General features: G+C 32.6%; 1 protein-coding gene and 1 long non-coding RNA gene across 2 annotated transcripts; both read right to left on the reverse strand.

Moving 5' to 3' along the window:
- Nucleotides 1-2,099: 2,099 nt before the first annotated feature.
- On the reverse strand, nt 2,100-18,308 carry LOC123714229. The gene is made up of 3 exons (XR_006754285.1): nt 18,212-18,308; nt 15,897-15,969; nt 2,100-2,417 (listed from the first exon to the last, which is right to left on the reverse strand). It is a non-coding gene; the product is annotated as an uncharacterized LOC123714229 (long non-coding RNA).
- Nucleotides 18,309-19,257: 949 nt separating this feature from the next.
- LOC123714380 (1,2-dihydroxy-3-keto-5-methylthiopentene dioxygenase) lies at nt 19,258-22,015 on the reverse strand. The gene is made up of 4 exons (XM_045668614.1): nt 21,770-22,015; nt 21,453-21,619; nt 20,848-20,980; nt 19,258-20,366 (listed from the first exon to the last, which is right to left on the reverse strand). The coding sequence occupies exons 1-4, from the start codon at nt 21,893-21,895 to the stop codon at nt 20,235-20,237; spliced, it is 558 nt and encodes a 185-aa protein (XP_045524570.1). The 5' UTR covers nt 21,896-22,015; the 3' UTR covers nt 19,258-20,234.
- Between the last annotated feature and the right edge of the window lie 28 nt (nt 22,016-22,043).

Below are 22,043 nucleotides of genomic sequence, written 5' to 3' on the forward strand. Positions count from 1 at the left end.
ACAATGTAATAATCACGTGACAAGCCGGTCAGCGGTGATGTGACTACCAAAGCATCGTTCTGGGTATGTTATATGCATTCAAAATACTGGAAAATAAAAGTCTTATCGTGTAATATCCGATAGAACTGGGTAACTTGACTCGGACCTACAAGACTGCTGCTCAGGATCCCGAAAATTAAACCTAGATCATCAATAATGAGTGGACCTGCAGGAAACTAGTCGTTAAAGCTCATGGTAGGCCCCCATGTGTCTAACTTAGTTGCATATTTTAATATTGTAAGAAAAAATATGTTGAATAGAATGCGAATTGATGACAAATACAATTTGGTGACAGACAAATTACTATACAAATTATAAAGTGCCGACCTGGTTTATCTTGTGCGGCAGCTCCCGACCCTTCTGCTGCTGGTGCAGCTGGTAACCACCCTCTGTAAACAGTATACAACTAATATATATGTAATAACTAGTGAAGCAAATTAAGGGGATGAAGAAAATTCCTTCTGTAAACTTTTGTGCTGGAAACATAACGATTACGATTTACGTTATGTGTTTTTGTACGTAGTATTGTTCACGCAGATCTAGTTAGTTGGCTACTGTGACTAATAAATAAGCGTTTCATCAATCAATAGTAAAATAATATTTTAAGTTACGAAAGCTCTCTACTCTTTGGCGTGATTCCAGATAAGAGGTGATGCAATAAATCCAGCTCCATAAAGGAAAATAATAGGAATGAACGATAAAAAAGAGCTATTGCTAATGTTATACTTATAGGTTAAAGCAATTCAAAAGTGAAAAATAATACAGACGGTAGGTACTTAAGTCCTTTCACTACAAAGTTTCTCGTTAACGACAACGTACACAATCCAGCTCTAGGTTCTCCGAATGAGGTCAATCGATACTTTCCAATAAACCAAAGGTTTTAGGTCAAACACATCCCGAATACAGTCGAGATTAAAAAATATTCTTTAATATCGACTCAAGTACTAAAGAACTTAAAAGATTTCATTTAAAAGAAATAAACATCATAACCACTATAAACAATAAATAGTGGTAATATGTAAAAAAACAAAATTAAGTAAGTTAAGACTTACGTGAAAGGGATATGTATAGTAAAATTATACTTTTTCATAAAACTAATAAGACCGAAGAAGATGTTTTTATCAAATATTCTAAACTATTGGCGATTTCAAAGAGTGACGGAGATATTATTGCCAGTTATTCTCGTACATTTATTGACGTACATAAGTGTACATTAAGTTACCTGGATGATCAATCATTTATTTTCTATTTAAAATTCAATTTAATCGTACTGTGGATTGAAAGTTCCCAGCTATATAAAGAAATTCCAATAATTCGTGAATACGGCTTCGATTATGTAAGCGTTTTCAAGGTTTGGAAAAATCGATTTTTAACATTGAACTTGACCTTATTCGGTCATCGCTGTATGTTAACAGATCTCCTAATAGACAAACAAATTATCACATACACGACTTGACGATAACAGATTATCACATGCGAAATGTGTTAACATATTGCAACCATCTAGAATCTTCTTATTGTCATTTTATCGCTGTCTTGCTTTGCATAATCATTTTAGCAGCCATTCGACCGGTCCTATGGACTGGGTTTGGGTGATAGAGGTGGGAAATGATTTGAAAGGGTATGAGAGTTTGTATGTAGTTAGTATTGAGTTTACGCACTTAGACGCCCATTTGGTCCGTTGTGCGTAAAATCCTGCCTAAACCTCCTCAGAAGTTTTCTGGGCACTTCGCAGGCTTTACGAAGAAGATTTCCCAGTTTGTTGGGGCGCCTCGCCAAATAATCCAAGTACTACGTGGGTGACTGATTCCTCTGCGCTGAAACAGCCTCTGCTCAAGAGGCTATCTGTCGCGCCAGGACGAAGAAATGTTTATTTGATGACCGTGGCCCGTATGCTTTGAGATGGAACAAAATAATGGAGTTTACGATTCTAGATTATCTATATTATATATACATGAATATTACAGACACTAGATCTTGGCATACAGAATACATAAAGTATCAAGCACATGAAATATGCAAAAGGTGAAAATAATATGATTGTTGAATAAAAAGCCTGATAACCAAACAATGTATTTAGAAACAACAAATATAAAAATTGTACATTATAATGAATTTAAAGTTCTTCGTTTGAAAATTGTTCCGAAATCTCGTCTTGAATAAATTCCATCACTGAAGGTTCTTGTTGCTTTGGTGGTTCAATAGGTTCTATTTCTATTACCGATGCTATAGTTTCAATTACTGGTTCTTCTACAGCATCCAATATTGGTGGATCACTTTCCGTGGGAGCCGAAAACGTCGTCATATTTAATGACTTCTTTGAATTACTCTTTTTAGGTTTTTCAAAGCTGTTGCCAGATTCCGATTCATAATTATCTCTGAAAAGAAATATTTTATTTATAAATTATATAATTCGAGACTAACAGGTTGAACCCATTATGACGTTTAATTTTAATAGGTTATTATAATATATGAATGAATGAATGAAGAAGTACAGTTTTAAATAATTTTTTAAGATGTAGATTCCCACGCCCCAGAGGGGGGCAATTTGATTATGCTTTGAGTGTGGCAACCAAATCAAAATTTTCAAGTACATAATTTCTTCCTTAAATGTATCATTGAAGTATCTTAAATTAATTTATAAATTTAATTTCTTAGCAATTCAATTTTAGATGAAAATTATGTATGGGGCAAAATAGGTTGGGGATCTAGTGAGAATAAAGATTTATGACAGGCGCTCTTCCGTATTCAATATTTAAATGTAATTGAAACAAATAACTAAATAAAATAAATAAAGTGACGAAAAAAAAACAAAAATAAACTTACAGAATCCAAATAAAAAAGTCGTAAATTTTCTTGTTTACGTTTTCATCGTTTTATTTTACGTGCCAACAAGTGTTGAAATTCGATATATTTGCGATAAGAGTACCCAGTAACAAATCAGCTGATTCTCGTGCTCCAAATAATTGGATTCCACCCAATTTCATGAGATATTTTGGTATTCAGATATGTGATTACAATTATCTCACAAATTTTATTCTACAAACGTTTTCAATGGAGTCAACATGACGTAAGGAAAATTCAATTGTGCGAAAATACGCCATTTAAATTTGTATGTTCCTCATTACAGATTTTGTGGTTTAGTGATTTACGTATGGAGTATTAGTGCCTGTGGTTTCATTGGCCGGAATACTTGTAAATTGACATTTATTATATAAAAAAATATTTTTATTTAACAGAATAATGCAATATAAATCAAGGTAAAGGTTGAAAACCACTGTGGTTTGTATTAATAGCAGTAATAGTAGAGTAGCCAGGGCCCGCAAGAGACTCCAACCCTGTAAGTAAAGGAGATTTCGACACGACAGATTTTAGAGATCCTTGTTTATAAAAAAAATAGCAGTGGTATCAGAAGCGCGAAAAATGCATATAAAAATAATTCTTCAACTTTTTTTATATTGCTAAACGTTATATCTTATAACTGACCAGGTAGTCCATTTATCAGCCGCAGTAAATACCTCAACGTATTCTTACTATAGACGTTGTTTGCACTAGTTGTACAGAGCCGAACTTGCGTTACAGCTCGGTTCTATACTTTGTGCTCAACTAGATTTTTTTATGGTATTACGAAAAATTCTCTTCAAATATATGGTTTCCCCTTCATGAGTTATAATATAAAAAACCCCATTTAAATCAACTTTATATTGAGGTCCAAATTTTTGACCGATTTCTTTTAACTCTATTATTATTCGTATATGCTGAGAGAATTATCTCAATGTAACGGGTAAAAAATCGGACCTAAAACAACCTCTGAGATAATACGGTCTACAAGTATTTATTAATTGAAATAATTCCCGAATTTCCCGATAATTAAGCATTTTTAGGCACCTTGCTGTAACTACTGCTATAGGTGATATTCCAATATTCTCGGTGCTATTGTAACATTCGACCTTTGCGCAGTCGACTGGCTCATTAGATTCAAATTCTGGCAGCAGACGGTGTTTTGGCAAGATCGACAATCTGAACCCTTGGCTTGGCTAAGCGCCAACTGATGCTTCTGCCTTGAACGATTTTAAACTACAGTTTATTGATCTTAGCGCGGAAGTTCAGTAACAAATCATAAGAATAAGCTTCGCGGGAGAAAAGTATCTATCAAAGTCACGTAACATGCAACTGACACAGAAACATCACTGCGACTGTATCACTTTTTCTGATTTATTTTATTAATCTATTCTTAAAAAACACAATCCTGTCCTAACAGGTGACTTTATATCGAGAAGAATGCATAAAAAATGAAAAAAAAAATTACGTAGGAAACAAGAAACAAACATAAGAAACTACTTAGGAAAAACATAATATAAAAAAGGGCACTAGCCAATAATAGCAGTGTAACAATAATATTAATATAATAATAAAACAACAATATTATACATAAGAATCTGTGAGTTTAGTGCTACAGAAAAAAGATGGAAACATTTCCAACAATAGTACATCTCTCGGGTATTATCAGGAACTTCTTAGACACCTAGATATGCGCTTGAGCAAATCTTTGTCATGGGTTCTTCAAATATGCACGGTGTGCAAACTAAACTATGAAAACAAGTTAAGTGGCTCTTCTTGTGTTAGTAACATTCATGTTTTTGTAAGTTTAAACATTGACTTAGGTATTATATCCCAACCTACCTCAATATAAGTTTTCGTACCAGGATATCTCGGTAATTTTTTTAAACAGTTTAAGTAGTACTATTTTCTTGTATTAATAAACGAAATTAAATACAAGATAAATTTATGTTTTTTTTTTAATTTTTATGATAATATAAATACGAAATTATATTTGGTAATATTGATATTTCGACAAATATTGTTATCGCATCAGTTACGCGTGTAAAATTATTGTATTCTGTATTTCTATATAAAAATCTTATATTTTTTAATGTCACAGCTTTTAGCTCTTACGCGTATGAAATCGGTTAAAAATAAACATATATTAATAAAATATCTTTATTATATAATTGAAAATTGAACTGCTATATTTAACCATTTCATTGCATGCGTCTGCGCACAACGGCTCAGGAAGTAGCAATTGCCATTTGTCTCGACGGGATTTGACCCTCAACCCACTTCAACTATTATATGAAAATCTATCTCGTAGGTATAGTTTGTCGGAAATAACATTTATAAGGTCTTATACATATCATTCGCGATCCCGTTGTCAAGGGATTGTTAATTCCAAAAGTATTTTAATAATAATAATAATCGTTTATTTGACAAGATAATGATACAGTAAGAAAACACTTTTTAAACGGATTGAAGCTATGTATTATTATTATAAACTTATAATTATTTAAATAATTTTAAATTTAAATTTTTCCGACGTTTCGCGTGCTTTACAGCGTGCGTGGTCACGGTGAGTTTATAATAATAATACATAGCTTCAATCCGTTTAAAAAGTGTTTTCTTAATGTGTAAAAGCTATGTTAACAAAAGACAATACTAGGGGTACAGTGTTTAGATAGATCAATTACAAATATCCGCACAATCAGCCATATATAAATCGGCATGCAAATGTCATAGAAATTTTAACAATGTCTTATTAAGAATATAAAATAATGTGTATGGTCCAAATACTCGTCTTCGCTATAAAGGCACTTTGCCTTTAAAAGCTAATCACCTTCCCCTTGCAAGAATTACATGGCAGTGATCTATAACTTTTAGGAAGATGATGAAACAGTTTTATAGCATTTTTTTGTATACATCGTGGTGGACCTGCAGCATGCAGGGACCCACCGTGTTGGAACCCTCGGTATATAATCATATTTTGAGTTCGATGCCCGACTAAACTAAAAATATTTTGGGTTGAAAGAACTATGGTAACCATATCAGTAACTTATTAGGTATGTACAATATAAAATACACTCAAAATAGTAAATTATAATTCGAAGTAATTATGAACAATTAACTAGTTTAAAGTAGTAATGAATTCTTTAAGCAATGGTTTAGGCTCAGTTAAAAAACAAATGTAATTTTTATACCTGTACTGTATTTTTTTAATGTAATGAATATATAAGTAAATCTTATCTCTTTTGCAAACAAAACTGACCTTACGTTGGTCGATTCGATTTTAGTTAAATAAATGAAACTAAATTGTCTGTATCTACTAGATAGTCTACTTAATAGTTTAAATTAATACGCGTGATGTAAATTCTGATTATTTTTTAAATAATTTGATGATGATATTCCTACAGAACATACAGAACCAAACAGTAGGAAGTGGTCAGCAATAAAGGTAAGATAGATATAAAGTAAGCAAGATTCCATTTTTTGGGAGACAATGCTCGCCAAGTTTAAGGTCTTTTGTCTTCTGGTAAAATGCAGATACTTGAAGCCAAGTGTCATTAATCGGGAAGTATATAATAAAGGATTCAACCTTTTTCCGTTTTGTTTAAAATTTACATAGATAATATTATAATGTTAGACAAGGATTGCACTTAGGTTGAACTCATGGCTAAACTAGTCCTGACGACCAATGCTGCGACACATCTGTAAAGTTTCTATTTTCTGTTGAATTAATTGCAGTTTTGAGGGCTGCTTGCTTTGCTTTACAAGGTTCATAGCAAATATCTGAACTAAAACTAATATTATATATTTTAATGCTAAAATTATAATCGACTATATAGGGTTCAGACTATTTATAGATTAAAAAGACAACAAAAAAAAACGCATGAATGTATTGGCAAATATTCAGAGATTAGTGCGACGTGCTTATCTGCTAGCTGACATCTGTCTATGAAATAGACTTGACACTTAACGTCAATTAGACTAGCCTAGCCGCCTAGGCGGCTTTAATACTAATTTTTAATTTAAAGTGGTATATTTTTTGCCTCTTTGCTTGGACAATGGTTTTAATAAGAGTGATGGCCCTAGCCATTTTACTTTCGTAAATTTCGTGTACCCTTAGCTAGCTCGTTAATCAAAATGCTCGTTCCTCGGACCTCGGGAGTGTTTCGTCCAAAACACGTTTTTCTTAAATATTCTGTACGTAAGAATAACGGAATGCCTTGATTCAAAATACCTAGGCTAAGTCGGGATAGAAATCCCTTTTTCTTTACTTTTTATAATTCTTCTTGATTATTTATCCTTGATGCATGTTTATTGTTTGCCTCTAAGTGCCTGTCACATTAAAACTAGTCTTCTCTTTCTGACTAAGATAAATATATGAAACTCTTTCTATCCATTGGAAGTGTATAATGCTCCGCGATTGCACTCGTTGTAATCATTAAATCCTATACAATTTTTTTCCAGTATGCCTAGCATTAATGGGTTCAACCAAAGTAACGTACACTTCAGCTATATAATACAGATTTAACTGTACTCGATAACTTTGTATTAGCAATATTAGCAGCCCTGAGTTCTAGTATCTATGCAAATAGTAAAAGTCACCCGCAGTGCATCTCGTTGCATTTAGCGAGAAATGCTTTGGTTAAATTTAGCTTTCTACTTTGTCGCATGCCACCGACAAAATGGAAAATGTGGTTTGTGCTTTGAATTGTAGTTTTAGACTCACATTAAAATTGATTCCGTAATGTTTATTCTAGTACTTAATTATAGTCTCTGTGGATTAATCATTCATTTAGTAAACGAATTTCATTGGGTTACGGACCTTTTTTTTATTGTCCATTCAGTGAACTGAGAAAATATATATTATGTGTTAGTGCCAGTAGTAGTTCGATATTTTTTTATTATGTAATTCTTTAGTTTGATTTTTCTAATTAATTCCTTGCTTGTTTTTTGTTTCGCGTTTGATTTTTTTCATTGTTTATTCATTATTCATCGATTTAGGGCACATGTTCTCTCCTAACATTCATTGTGTTTTTTATAAATAAATAAATTTTAAAATCATATAAACTTCTAAACTTAATAATTTATGTATATTATAATTAAATTATCTCAAAATGGATGTAATTATTGGTATTACTAACATAAATTGTGTTTAAAGTTCCCAAACCAGGTTACAATGTATCGCAAAGCAACCTGACATCGTTTTTAACATTTCATGAAATATGTTACGGGTTCGCTGAAACAAATCGTTAATAATTGTAAGGTCCCTGATGTTTGTATTCCTATGTCTATGTGCAATGAAGTATTTAATTCATGTTGTATTAAATTGATCGACGATATGAAAGGTTGAACAAAAAATATCGATCGCACTCAAGATTTTATTTATAAACGCGAATGATAAAAAGGAATGCTTTTTATCATGAATTTTAAAAGTATACATTTTTGTAATTTCATTTCATTGTTGTGATATTGTGTATAAATATAAATGCTCAACTATTCCCAAATAAAATTTATAGTAAGATATCATGTGTAAATTTTTTTTGTCAAACGCGTCATTTCTAAACCGAAAAGCGGCTTTTACTGTCACCTGGACTCGCCGTTGCCAGAAACGAAGTAAAACGAAGGGGGGGGGGGGGGGGGAATCTTAAATCTAAAACACGTATCACCATGGAGGAGGGAGGGGCTAAATTTTTTTAAAAAACATCACGTGTATAATGGACAGTCCCTAATACACTTTATTTCCTATACTTTTAAATCTTCACTCTTGACTTGTTTATCTACCCGGTACTACTAGTATACGCGATACTATCTTAGATAACCATATCAGCTTACGAATCTACGAATGACATTTCCTTCTTACATTAAATGTATGGATATTTACCGTATCTATCCCACACGGGCGCTGTTATAATCAAACATGTACCGTTAGAGGCATATCGTTAGACTACAGGTCTAATTTAATAAACTATATTATTATACTCTAATATATATTAATCAATATTACAGTGAGAACAGAATAATTTAAAAAATAAAACAACCAAAACTTTTTTGATATTATAAAACTTGTTTTGAAACGCGAATTGATTTAATTTACATTACTCGACGTTTTGAGCTTTTGAGCAATCGTCAGCAAGAAATAGTCTCCAATTTAAATCCTCTTTCTGTAAACATGACAACGAAAATATTATATTACTGTACAATAATTAATTAATTAATAACTTGTTGTTAATGCATGTAACTTATGATTACAGTACTCTTGTCACCTCTGGGCAGGACCTCTCCAGAAACCGCTTCTTCCACTTGGCAGTATTCAACGAAGAGCGGTTCGAATTGTCGACTACCAATCCCTTTCCGAGCGGCTTGATCCCTAGGCGATGTGGGGTTATTCTGCAGCTTCCGTCACATTTACCATGGCGAGTGGTCAGAGGAGTCATTCGGATCAATACCTGCAGTTGAGTATTATCATCGGACGTAAAAGCAGAACAGGAAACTCCTCCCGTTTCATTTCGACGTCCATCATTTCACAACTAAGAGTTTTGCTGCGAACCAGCCTACAGAAGTATTTCCGAACCAGTTCGATTTAGGGTCCCTCAAGAAAACAGCATACCAATCTTTAAAAGGCCGGCAACGCACACGCGAGCCTTGTCACATAAAGTGTCCTTGGACAGCGGGCGGTATCACTTAACATCAGGTGACCCTTCTGCCCCTTTGCCCAGTTCTATCTAAACATATGTATTTGGATTATAGAGTCGTATAAGCTGAAATCTACGTGTCACATGGAGTACGCTTTGACGTCAATTCAGATATCAGGCGATACAATCATTCAATAAAAATAATCTTATACAATCTATCATTAACCAATTAATGTTGAAATATTGCATATTGAGATGACGTTAAGTGTATCAATAAATTACTTCCCTGTCTGGAGTGCACTTACAACTGTGTTATACGTGTAAGATTTTTCATAAATTAAATTTTCGAAAATTATATAGGTATCAAGATTACAGAAAAAAAGATGACACAACTTACAAACTACCTGCAGAAGGTCTCGTGTCGTCATTTTTAATGGGAATTTAAATATAAATGTGTAATTGCTATTGCAAAAATGCGGGTAGCTGACATAATTAGAAACTAATTACCAATATGAAAATATACATGTAGGGAGCAAAATGAATCTTTCATTTAATACCTATTCATATATAATTAAACAATCCAACATACAACAAGTATTAAATACTACAAAATTTAATTGATAAGAATGCACATTGTTTCAAATACATAAATTGCTAAAAATGCGGGTACACTGATATTTCAACAAGGATGCTACATTTTATCTAACGTGTATATATAGCAGAAATATACAATCCATGATCGATTTCAGATAAAATTTCTAGGTAAGACAAACAATTTCTAGGTAAACTAGTAGTCCCAGCAACAGTGAAATTTGTATGGAAATGATCACGTGACAATCGTGACGAAATTTGAGATCATTTTATTTTGAGACAGACACACGTCTGTTGAACGAAAATTGTCTTAGGGGAGCTCAAACGATAAATTAATTACCGTAACAGACTTGCAGTTTCCCACTCATATATGTGTGCTGCGATATTGCGGGCAACTCGATTGTGAGGAGGTTACATGGATCTGGTTGAGGCTGCACCCACAAGGGGCTGTAGCTATTGATGATGAGAGGATAATTAAATAACAAGTATCAAAAATATTTAGGTACGTATTTTTCGAGTTCGCGTTTCTGTATCCGAAACACAAGTTGTATATTATATAATTATCATCTTGTTATAACTCATGTATAGTGATTTTTATTAGTAAGACTAAAAATCAATCCTTGGCGGTATTGGTGACTGTTGACTTGGAGGTTTGTATGATTGTTGGATAGAAAATTCAATTTTATCAAATCACAAATGCTTTACATCCACATGACGGAGATAAGAAAACCGTAAATATAATAAGTAATATTATAAGTATACCTGAAGCCAATGCCGATTTTAACCTAACGCAATAAACAAGTGACATTCAAAAGCATTATATATATATACATTTTTAATATTTATTTATTTACACTTCGATACATTTATAGAAAAACAAATAACATAATACACAAAAATTATAAGCTTTGCAACTGGTGGCTTTATCGCTATCAAGCGATCTTTTCCAGGCAAGCGTAGTAAGGAAAAAACTTAAGAAAGGAAATATCATGGGTAAAGTTCAAGAAGTGCATAATCCAATCTTATAATAAAAATATAATCACCAACCTTAATGTAAAATAATACAAAACATTTAAGAAAATTAACTAATAACTAGAAAGCAAACCTCACGGATTCATGAATTGCGATTAATGTAAATTATCTAAGGAAGCTCATGCGATTGGATATAACTGCACACAGGAAGTCTGAATGAAGCATTCAACCGGATGTTCATTAGTGCACAGTGCACGCTTAACGTACTTCACATAACTGTTGCTTTTAATTCAAATAATAAATTCAAGTTCTTAAGTTGGCCGCAGTATGACTGCCATTTAATTCATCTAATTGATATACTTGAGCGAGCATTCGACAACAAGTGTGTATGAAAGTATATTTTTGATAGGTTCCATGATAAAAACTGAATCCAGGCACATTCTTGGCCTTTGTTTAATAATGAAATAAAATCTTTGATAAAAGGTTTGAAATCGTACGTTTTGTAAGCATCATTTTGACATATTTTAATAGAATCGAGGCTTGAAATATTCTGTATCGTTAAAGAATCTCTGGCGAAATAATCTGAACAAGCAAACGCATTTTAATTGCCGCAGAGCTATCTAATATCTATTTCAACTCCAAGGCCGCATCCAGTGCATAGTGCAATTAATATATGCGACGGACAATTAAAAACAAATTGATCCCAGCAAGGGCAACCGTGAATTATAATGTCATACCACGAATACCAGCCAAAGTCGATTTGAAAACACACTCGCTTGAAGGTCACACCGCTCAACATATACAATTATTTCTGTTTATGATTTTTAATAAAGCATTTAATAAAGCAAAACATCGTGGTAAGCATGCCCAGGATTCAAGTTGTGATTTTGGCGAGAGGAGGCTGGAGGTTACACTCGTTATTATGTAATCATTATATATAATGATAGCATTATACAATTGTAACTTTTGTCTTTATTGCCGACCACTTAACGTTTGGCTATGTACTTTACAGAATTCATCAAAAATTAATATAAAAATGTCCATAATTCATTTCACACGTACCAATTTACATGATTATATATATAGTATAGTATATATATATAATACAGCAGATTAAGTTTAATTTAATTAACACAAATCAACCTTATCACGTATTTCCTTAGGTGTCCATTTTTTAGCAAAGAGTTTTATTTTAAATAATAAAGATTGATTGAGATGAATGAAGATTTGTATGCCTTTTTATACATACGAATATTCTGCGTGAAAGATTTTTCTTGGGTGATTAGGAGTAAAAGATATACTCTTGATTTTGGTCTCAAACATTTTTCTTAACCAGTTAACCAACAACCAGCAGGAGTATACAAAAATGGAGAGTTTATTGGTGCCTCGTCTTGTAACACGGCTTTTTACTAAATAGTACGCTTGACAACTACTTCTTTCGATTTATAAAATTAGGCTTTACTATTACGTTATACATTTGTATAGACATTTTGGCACTTGTTTATTTGCTTATTTAACCTAAAATAAGTTTTTATAATACATCACGCAAAATCCACCTACTTTATGAATATCAATTTAAAACGGTGTAAAAACGGTACAATAATTTATAGTTCACATTGAAAACGAAACGTAAACAAGACATCCTCAATAGTTGGCAAATGATACGGTTCCTAATGTCTTGGCACTATTGTTAGGCACTGCTCGGAATCCGTATAGACAACATTGTATAACATAATGCAAATAATATATGTGACGATTGATAACTTTAATCAGATAGTCTATGGATGAAGGCCATGCAATTATTGGTGTTTTAATGGATGTAATAGGTTTATATAATTAAAATCATGCACTAAATTCAAATTCGTCCGTCGTTCTACAACTGAGCGTTTCTTAAAGCAGTTTTTGCCGCGCACCAACCAGCTGCCTACTGAAGTATTTCTGAACCAATTTGACTTAGGGTTCTTCACGAAAAGAGCGTACCAATTCTTTAAAAAGGCCGGCAACGCACTTGCGAGCCTCCTGGCAATGTTTGTTGCCATGGGCGGTATCACTTAACATCAGGTGAGGCTTCTGCCCGTTTGCCTCCTTACATAAAAAAATGACGAGTTGTAATTGCTAATTTGCTAAATTTTTTAGATTTTATCTCCTATATTCACCTTTGAAATAGGAAAGAAGGATAAAAGTCTCTCCTCCAAGACTGATGGTCTTGGACTGATGGACTATAGGTTCAGACTACCATTAGAAGGAAATTCTTGGTCCTCTTATAGACTTGTGTCATATACGCCTTTAATATTTTCACTAAGAAAGTTTCGTTTTCAGTTTACGATTCGTATCAACTACGAATAGTTCCTTTTAGATTGTAGAGTAGCAACAAGTTTAAACTCTTCAGGAACATTGTAAGAAGCAATCTAATAGCTTTGTTTGGTTGGCCAATAGCCAGTCGCCGTCTATCTTCGTTAAGATACGACACTCAAGAATCACTGCAATGTCAACTATGCGAGTTTGAAATCGAAAGGACGATTTCTGAGCGTCTAATTTGAATTCTTCAGAGACTTTACAAAGTACCGATTACTGACAGTCAGCAAAATTAAAGAAAGGAAGAAAAGGAAAAGAGATTGAACCCACCAAAGATTTTAGTCTTAGATAAATGTCTATATCATCTCGGCGTCCGTCTTGGCAGGCTTTGCAGCAGACCACCACTATATGAAACCAGCTGAACATTTCTGAACCGATTGCATTTAGGGTCATTTTAAAAGAGCCTACCAATTCTTAAAAGTCCGGCAAAGCAAGCCTTTTGGCAATGTTAGTGTCCATGAGCGGCGGTATCACATCAGATGAGCCTCCTGTCCGTTCGCCCGCTGTAAATATATAAAAAAAATATATATTTACATATAGATTCACCATTTCTGTTTCAAAGTTCTGCTCAGTGTTTTTTGGAGACTTTGAACTGGATGTTCGGTTTTCCAAACTGAGTTTCTTGCAGTTATCTAGTGTAACAACAAACAACCCAACTGCATAAATATAAAGTCGGAATCGGTCTTGCGCCTGAGGTAAAATATTTAGAAAATTTGATGACGTCGTGTTTAATGTAAGCGATTAATGTCTTCAAACGTACCATAGATTGTTAAATTTTGTATATGTCGAGGCCAATGCAGTGAAATTAGGTACTCATAAAATACCTTAAAAATTCTCGGCAGGCAAAAGTAGAGTCCCGAGTCTAGCGCATAAAAGCTAGGTGACCTAAATTCAACATTTCCTACTTGAATGTTTATCTAGGTCAGAAAATGTCTTTCAAATTGCGGACATTCGTTAGATAAATAGCCGCTACTTTTTTCTTTTATATATTTGATTATATAATCGTATTGACGTATAATTCGATGATATATCACGTTATCCATAGATAGATATATGACGATACGATCACCGTGACGTCCGTCTTTCCACAACTGAGCGTTTTAACAGACTGCCGCACACCACCACTATTTGGAACCACTGAAGCATTTCCGAACTAATTCGACTTAGCGTCCTTCAAGAAAATCGGCAACGCACTCACAAGCCCTCTGGCATTGAGAGTGTCCATGGGCGGCGGTGTTACTTATAATCAGGTGAGCCTCCTGCCCATTTGTTTGCCCCCTGTTGTATAAGAAACATAGATTTATGCGCATAGCATATAGTTCAGATTTGACTCCCATTGTTACAATACTTGCTTCGCAATTACGTAATACAGCCCGTATGCCTCACAGTAGATCAGGAAAATAGGCACAGATTCAGCTTCAGGAATGCATGGATTTAATATTTTAATTATTTATTTATACTATGACAATTAAACATCTGTGTTTAGCATATACAGACAAAAATATTGTCATATTCTTAAAGTCTGAATACATGTCGGCAATATTCACGATAGCTTATGAATGCCTAAGGATTCATGCATGAAATTCTCAATTAGCACGTTACGTAATAACTTCCTCAAAGAAACCCCACCAGTGTGTCTCGACAAGTGTTTAAGTACGTCACGAGCTCAACTCCAGGTGAGTGAACATTTGGTCACGGTCATCAAGGTCATTGTTTGCTTATGTAATATAGGGAAAGTGAAATACAACACCGCTGAATAATCTGTAGCCTAGGGCGATAAAGTTATCGCTGTACTGCTTACGTGTACTTTAATATCCGTACATGCATGATTGTTATAATGATAAAACTGTTTGACAGGTACTTTAGTAAAATAGACATATATGTAGTAATGTTAAGTTGGATTAACCGAATTAAATTGGAAGTAACTAATATTATTTATAATGAAGTACGTTTGCTAATAAAATACCACCAATATTTGATTAAATCGTGCTCAATCATTTTCACAACGAACAGCCAAGAAATGGCTACATCGACAATTTGTGAAAAAATTCTTTGTATTGCGCTTAAGATTGATCATACGTTTTAGCGTTTAAAACTATGTACACATAATTTTACTAGTTGGTTATTACGAAAATTATTAGCTACATTGAACTGCGCACATATAGAAATATGTGCTGAGATATAGAAAACTTGGTTGTAACGCAAAATTTCATTAACATAGATATATGTATCTAAATTTAGAATTGCGTTTGCACACAATATATTTTGTACTGTTAACCAAGCGTATAATTCACTACATTGATGCTAGGCCTCGTCAGAAACAGCATTAACTGCCTTCCTTTTAGAACAAGATAAAGGTTGGTTTACAAAATACACACATTAATATTCCTTTAAAATAATCTACAACGTCATTATTATGATATAAATAACGAGTCAAATAATGTACCGTTAATAACAATGTTTTCTTACCTGTAGAAGCTGTATGCAATGGCCACATACCATAAAAAGAAAATAATCATGATTCTTTAAGTTGGCAGGTGATCTGTAATTATGAAAAAATGCATATTATATGTCTTTTGTATTAAACGAAACGTCAAGTTTATATATTATGTTAGAGATCTGATATCAAAGAATGTATAAGCGCTCTTTAGTAGTTTTCCGATTTCGCAAAGGAACCGTGACCGCCGGATGAACGAGTTTCATAAAATTATATCTTAATTTAAATTTATTTTTCGCATTTGATGAAATGTAAGGTACCTAAAACAGTTGGTATCAGGGACTTAAACAGATTATTTACGACAGGCCAGAACCGACGTTAAAATTTAAAAGAAAGACGTGGTCATTTCCGTACCAATTTGATAGAAATAAAGTAAAAAAAATAATGTAAATTGTCAGGCGCCAAAAATTAACTAAATATGATAATAAATATATATGCATTTTATAATTCAAGCTTTACACAAATGTATATAGAAAGAAAGATATTACGACAGAAATTTATGATATCTACCGTTAACACTATAATTCGTCAGGTCTGTTGATTAATAATATAAAAAGACCAAAAGCGCTCTTGTGTTTGGCCTTGTATTTCATAATAGGGTAGTACGTGATCAGACTTCTGTGCCTCACACAAGCCGTGGGCTTTTCAGGTCTAAGGCATACGAGCGAGTGTTAACGCGCACATGCGCATAAAGTGTATTTATTTATGCTAATGCATATGCATATACTCTCAACCCACTGGCTTAGTGTTCTACATCTGTAAAATTATATAAAATGTGCAGCGTATCTTGAAGCCCAAGGGACCGAAATACTTTTATCAGACAACACACTTAAATTAGGTATTAATTTGTTAAATGTATTTAATAATGTTTCCTTTGTATGTTTCTTAAATTTGACCTTTTTGTATATATTATGTATTTCATCTTTTTTATAGATTGTTATACATAATTTAAGTTAGCTGAAGGATAACATAAATAAATATGTTTTTCATAGTTCGAGAGTTCGCCTAGAATTTTGTATGCTTTGTATTATAGTTTACGATTATTTTCGAATTTACTATAATATATATAGTTGATTTTACTAAATATTTAAAAATTCCTTAGTACATATACCTTTGTCTATGTTTTTAAATTCCTTTCCACGGTGCGATTCATTTTCATATTGAAATTACGATTTTCTAACTAAAACATGGTTTTCGGAGTATTTATTTATGTTGAATGTTTGAATTGGATATAATTATGTATATGACAATTCTTCAAATTTTAGTCTTTGAAAATCATATTCATACATACTCCTTTGTGTCATATAATTTTCATGATATTAGAGTAAGCATTGATTATAGAAATATTTTAAATAAATATAATTTTAGATAACATTATTCTTCACCTAAAGCAATATAGACTTATCTAATTATCGTTTAAGCATAAACTTTAATTTTAAAATTATTAAACCGGTATTCTCATAAAAAATAGTAATTGTATTTCCATGTATAAATCCCATTACTTAATCCTATGAAGCTTTTACAAGGAATTAAATTGGATGTCAAGTATATGCGAATTATTGGTAATCTATATTGCAATCAAACAGCAACTATAAGGGTAGACGGTGAGGACTCAGATCCTGTGGTCATAAAGCGTTGCGTGTGCATCCTGTCGCCGCTTTTGTTTATTATATATTTATATTTAACACCTGAAGTCTTGGTTAACCGAAAACTGGGAATGAGAAACAGAGATAACGCGAGCCTCTTTTATGAAAATGAATAAGATATAACAAATCACTATATTTCTTTTGGTTTAAGAAAAAGGATTCCTAAATGTTCCGTAAGACGGCAAGTTTTGTATGGGAGTTTAGCTTGCTACATATTTAATACCTAGTTAACTCGTGGCCTTTGACATATAACACAAGAAATGTTGCGGATCAAATTGACAGAAATTACAAACGACGAGTTTCTCTCTTTGTTTTTGCACAAATCGTAAACAGTTGATCTAGTCTGTTCCATCAAGCAAATCATAGCCTTATATCTTCCGCCTCATCCTTCGTAAGAGGTAAATGTTTTTTTAAAGTGATTGATTAATAATGTACCCCTCCTCAATGGTCTCTCAAAAAGGTGCTGGTGGTCAGGCTTTCCCGAGTGTACATTGCGTTTCTTTCTTAATACGACATCTTTCAAAGCTATGAAATAACTACTGATGTGTTCTGCTACTTATGTAATAATTCTTTTTACAAAAATATTTTCTCTATGCTCCAAAATATCTGTTAGTAACGTGGATTTTTAGTGAATTACATACCCAATGATTATCATTTGATACACCAAATGTGAGAAGTCCTTTATATTGAAAATAAATGTAATAACATGTGTAAATAATTTAAATGTCTAAAAACAAGGTGGTCATGCATTTATTAAAATAATTAAATTTCTAGCAACCCTTAGGTAAAATAGTTTTTATATGGTAACACCGAAGACGATATAAAACAGCCATTTATTTAACAATCATATATTAAAAATATACATAGATTCGTATAAAACATTTACATAAAGATCTCCATATAAAGAAAATATCAGCCTAATTACACTGTTTTAAAGAGATAAAATATTACTTTGAAAGAGTTGAATTACACTGATTTAAACAATAAATGTAACGCTTTATTTTAAAAAATTACAGATTATATTGATCCCAATAATAAACTCTCACTATATCTTAATATTAATTTTTGAACTAAAATAAGGAGTAACACACATCTGTGATGGCCGCTACTTAACATCTGTGCTACTACTCTGTAACATTAGACAAAATTTTCGAAAAATATGCGATATTAATGTCGGTGTTACTAGATTAGTAAGTGCGTCAAATCCAATACATTTTGACACACGAGAGTCACTTGACTCGAAGACTCGACTCTACTATAGGGTGTAGAATCAGCTAGCAATAGCTAACAACACTTAAAATTAGCTTTGGATAGTATAAGATGTAATGTTTATCAAGTTTACAATAATTGTCGATCCAAGTCTACTTCCAAATTTAGTCAAACAATGATGTCAAAATTAAGTGGTTAAGAATGTGACGCAAAATGGAAGCCTGCAAATATGGAATAAAAATGAAGTCGGAAATTTTCTTCTTATAACTCTTGACAGAGCGGCAGTGATGGCTATGTAGTCGTAATATTAGAAGGGGCAGATGTTATGCGCTTCATGACGTTTCGCTATCGTTGCCTATTTAGAGGTCATCCTGCTGCACTCATTGAATGAACCTCCTTCGGGAGATTCGATCTGGTCAGTCCGTGGTAGTAGAAAGTAATTAAGACCTTTCGCGCGGTCTAGTGCCTTCCACCTTCCCTTGGACGACAAGGCGATCTTTGGACTGATCACCACGCCGAGACCCGCTGCTTAAAACCGAGTTCTTGGAGTATTCCCAAGCATCTACCTCCAACAATACATTATCAGATATACTCGCAAGCTCAACGGAGTTGGAATATACAATATGAATTCGATTAGTTTTTTTACTGATAAGATGGGTTACTATATTTGGGAATATTAAATAGAACTCATTTGTAAACTATAGAAATGATCAACAGGGCCTTGTTTGATGAAAGCACCTCGCTTAGGTCATGTCCTAAAACAACAAACCACTACTGAATGCTGTATAATACATTAAGAACATTAGTTTAAAGTAAACAAAATACTTCAACTGGAAAGGTAACAGACAGGTTTAACAGAACATCGAACTCTTGTCCATAGTAATTGAAAATATGTAGTATTTAAGACGGATGAAAACATATTCGGCAACTAATACACTTTCTCTGCACAAAATAAAGGCAATAGCCGAAATGAATTACTATATTCGGTCCAGACATAAAAGTGCTCAAATAACCTCAACGAACGAACTAAACAATGTTTCAGATAACATTCAGTCAAGACTCATAAACATGGATCAAGTCTGGATTGAGTTTTACTTTAAGTAAGTGTTTAGGAATGATGACGATATGCTAGCATACCCAAGGTATTTGTGCTGCTTAACTCCAGCTTCACAAGAAGCAGGTAATAATATACGAGAGCTTTTTGCTACGATTTTGATATACTCTAGGAGACTCAACAGTACATTAACTATTCTTGAGATGCAGATTGGTCCACAAAAAAATTGAAGCCTTTACACAAAGGGCAGATGCTAATAAAAATGACTAAATAATAGGAAACATTAAAACAGTTACAAATAATAAAGTAACTAAAGAAGAACATAGAAGGAACTCCTTCTGTATGTTCCATCTCATTAGTACACAAATGGCAAAACTATTTAAATTACATTATTATTTAAATTAATTAACTGATACAAATCCCTTTTGCAATTTGTCTACATACTCCTTACGACAGGACATATCATCTGCTGGGCGGTTATATGGTAGCCACACTGGTTCACCGACGAAGAAGCGTTTGGCACGTATGAAATTCTGAAAACATTTATTGTATAAATTAAATTTAATATCCAAATTATAAAATAATTTAATACCAAAATTTTTCTTATTTTTGTTTAACCGTGAAGTCGCGGTTTAAAAAAATCACTAAGGTACTATTAGTTTAAATCATTTTTTTATGAGTAGCATAATTAACGATAATCTATTTGCTAAGGGCATAAGAGAATTTACAATATTGACTAGGGTAAATCTGTGGGGCATTGTATCATAAAACAAATGTTTGGCTGATTTAAAAAAATGTCTGTAAGTCTGGACCTCAGATTTATGTAATAAATTGTTTGTGCTAAATTTCTGTCAAAAGTAATTTTGCCTGAAGATACAACTTGATTTTAAATAAACAATTAACATGATTTGTTTATGTATTAATGTGTTAAATGTTTTCTAATTAATTTATAATATAATAATCTAAATGTATAATAAGAGTTTGAACAAAATTTGTTAAAAAAATTAAACTTACATTAGAATCAAGTGTAAATCTATGGTAGATTCCACTTGGTATTATGATAAGGTCTCCTGGAAACACAGCGATGCGTATCCATTGGTCTGCACCATCTCGTACATCAAAGTAACCAGAGCCTTCAATGACTAGCCTAAAATCATTATTTAAATAATGTTTTTAAATTTGATGGCAATGTGGCTGCTCCATATAGCCACAACACTCAAAACACACATATCACAAACATATGATGGCCAAAAATCTACTAGAAAATTGTAAAAAAATCCTATTCCCCATCAAATATTTACACTTAGAAATCACCAATTATATTTCTGAGATAGAAAAAGTTAAGTTTCCAAGAACTAAACTGATGTAAATTATTAAATTTCCAGCCATCTATTTCTTCTTCTGATAGGCTGGTACAAGTGCAACTTTAAGAATACAAAAATAAGTGAATAAACTTTTAATATAATGATTTCAAATTTAAAAACTTTAGCTAGAGTAAATACTCTAGTTAAAGTTTTACATAAATATGTATCATAAATGTTTTATATTTCTACTTTATGATTTTTTAAGATTCAGTTTCAATCCTGATTGGCCAACACAAAATTTTAATAAAGGCCTACCGTATTTCTTCATCCGTATGCAGATGTTCTGTATAAAAGGATTTCAGCTTTTCTTCATAGTTAGCTAGACACTTTTCCGAGCAGGTGATTTCATCTTCATAAGTGTAGCCTCGTTCTTTTTTTATTTGTTCAAGAACTCCATCTGTGGTGTATGACTCCACATTTAGCTATAAACAGAAACATATGTGCTAAAAAAACTAATACAATTTAATGTGGATTAAAATATATTTAAAAAAATTAGAACTATCACGAAAATAAAAATATAATTAATCATTAATTTTTGACCTTGATAAGTTTATTCGATAACCCCAACTTACGCTGTAATATTCTACGCCGGTCTTCTTAACTAGTTCATCTAGAGATAAATATTCTGGGGGGTTCCTATGATGTTCCAAGCGTTGGTCACTTGTGGTATCGTTATCCATGTACCAAACTTTAACCATTTTCGAATTTCGTTTAAAAATTGTTGAAAGTCCTTCACTTGCGATATAAAAATTTATAAATTTCTAATGTCTGGCTGTAACTACGAGTTATAAGCACGAAGATGTAACTAAAACAAATAACATCAAAAATGACACGTACATTTTACAA

This window comes from Pieris brassicae, chromosome 9 (genome assembly GCF_905147105.1).
Source record: "Pieris brassicae chromosome 9, ilPieBrab1.1, whole genome shotgun sequence".
In the NCBI taxonomy this organism is placed as follows: Eukaryota; Metazoa; Arthropoda; class Insecta; order Lepidoptera; family Pieridae; genus Pieris; species Pieris brassicae.